This window comes from Glandiceps talaboti, chromosome 8 (assembly GCF_964340395.1).
Source record: "Glandiceps talaboti chromosome 8, keGlaTala1.1, whole genome shotgun sequence".
NCBI classification, from domain to species: domain Eukaryota; kingdom Metazoa; phylum Hemichordata; class Enteropneusta; family Spengelidae; genus Glandiceps; species Glandiceps talaboti.
The window spans coordinates 9,571,891-9,573,596 of NC_135556.1; the positions used below are offsets into that span (position 1 = coordinate 9,571,891).

At 38.9% G+C, this 1,706-nt stretch overlaps 1 protein-coding gene across 1 annotated transcript; it reads left to right on the forward strand.

Annotated features, from left to right (window-relative positions):
- Positions 1–363: 363 nt before the first annotated feature.
- On the forward strand, positions 364–1,191 carry LOC144439149 (1-phosphatidylinositol phosphodiesterase-like). Its single transcript, XM_078128419.1, has one exon. It carries the CDS (start codon positions 364–366, stop codon positions 1,189–1,191), a length of 828 nt encoding a protein of 275 aa, XP_077984545.1.
- Positions 1,192–1,706: the final 515 nt, after the last annotated feature.

Genomic DNA, 1,706 nt, shown 5'->3' on the forward strand with positions numbered 1-1,706 from the left:
TGAGGGCGTTCGTGTGGGAGCAGAACAAATTTAATGAATGACAGTGGTATTTGGGGCGATTTTGAACAGTTCAAACGCTTTCATCAAGTACATAGCTTGTTGGTAGCATGGTTGTGTGTGGAGCCATAAGTGTGAACAAAAAAAAACACTTTTGAAAAATTATGTGTGATTGCCCATTCAGGTCCAGTACATTACCATACCATTATAATTTTATTGATCAATTACTCTTTAACTTACAAGGCATTAATTATTAACTCCCCATTTGCACATCTCTTTAAAGAGCTTGATTGAACTCGGACCTTCATTCCTCTGAATAGGAAGATTCGGAACAGCTGTATTACGGACGAGTAAAGGAACTTGAAAATGGGTGATACTGAAAGTACATTGCATTACGACCCGAATTGGATGTCAAGAATTCCAGATGAAAAGTCATTGGCAAACCTCTCCATTCCAGGTACACATAATACCATGACTTTCGAAGGGTCTGGTGGGCCAATTGCTAGATGTCAATCCACAAATTGGACACTGCGTAAGCAGCTGGAGGCTGGTATCCGTTTCCTGGATATACGCTGTAGACATTTCAACAATTGTTTGACGATTCACCATGGAGCGTATTTCCAGAACGCACACTTTAAAGATGTTCTTCGTGACGTGATCTCATTTCTCAGCAATCATTCGTCAGAAGTCATAATCATGCGGGTGAAGGAAGAACATACAAGCGATGGTAATAGCCGTAGCATGAAGAGCTCAGTAGAGTTGAATATCGGTAATTACAGTGGAAACTGGTTCTACAGATCTCCACGCACCAATAATTCCCCAACAATCGGCGAAGTCCGTGGGAAAATTGTTATTCTTGATGATTTTGGTGGATCAAGTGATTTCATTCAATATTCATCGCTCAAGATAGAAGACCATTATGATGTCGCAACTATACTTTCGTCCAGTATTAATGCCAAATTCGACTACGTGGAAGATCACTTGCAGAAGGCAAGACGTGGTAGAACCTCCACTATGTACCTTACCTTTTCGAGCGGTGCAAGTTCAGGTGCTTACCCAAATGCAGTCGCTGGTAGAATCAACCCAAAGCTGATGCAATATTTGAGACGGTATCCAGGCAGAAGTAGATGGGGGATAATAGCCATGGATTTTCCAGCAGCCGAAATCGTAGAAGCAATTATCAAATCTAATTAGAGTAAGAAATTTGGTCGGTGACTTTTTAAACTTTTATTAAATACTCGTACATGATATTTACTGTAAACACGGAAAATTGAAAACCTAAACCGGACAATGGATGTATATATGAAAAGGAAGCCGGCTACTTCATTGTAACCAAACGAACAAATTTTTATACAATGCTATAGAGCATATAGCAAAATCTGACTGAAAATCAAAATAGTGAAATGTATCTTTTCAGTTTGACATATCAAGAAGATAATGATTGAAAATAAAGAAAATCTGGGAGGAATTAAATTGGATTCCAGATTTAGAAATCCTTTCTTCATTCTTTTAAAACTGTAACTTTCCATTGATATCGCCATCTCTTATAATAATTTGATATATTTTGTGGTAGTTAATGAGATACCTTGGGAAGAAGTGCTATCTGATAACCACATTTCATTAGTACGGCATATGTGTGTGGGGGTGGCATGGAGTGGGGGTCTGTGCGTGCCTGTATGCGCACGCTTGTGTGTATATGTAATTTACTA

Bases quoted from the DNA above. Each gene is read 5' to 3' on its own strand.
- LOC144439149 (XM_078128419.1), top strand. From the start codon at position 364: ATGGGTGATACTGAAAGTACATTGCATTACGACCCGAATTGGATGTCA.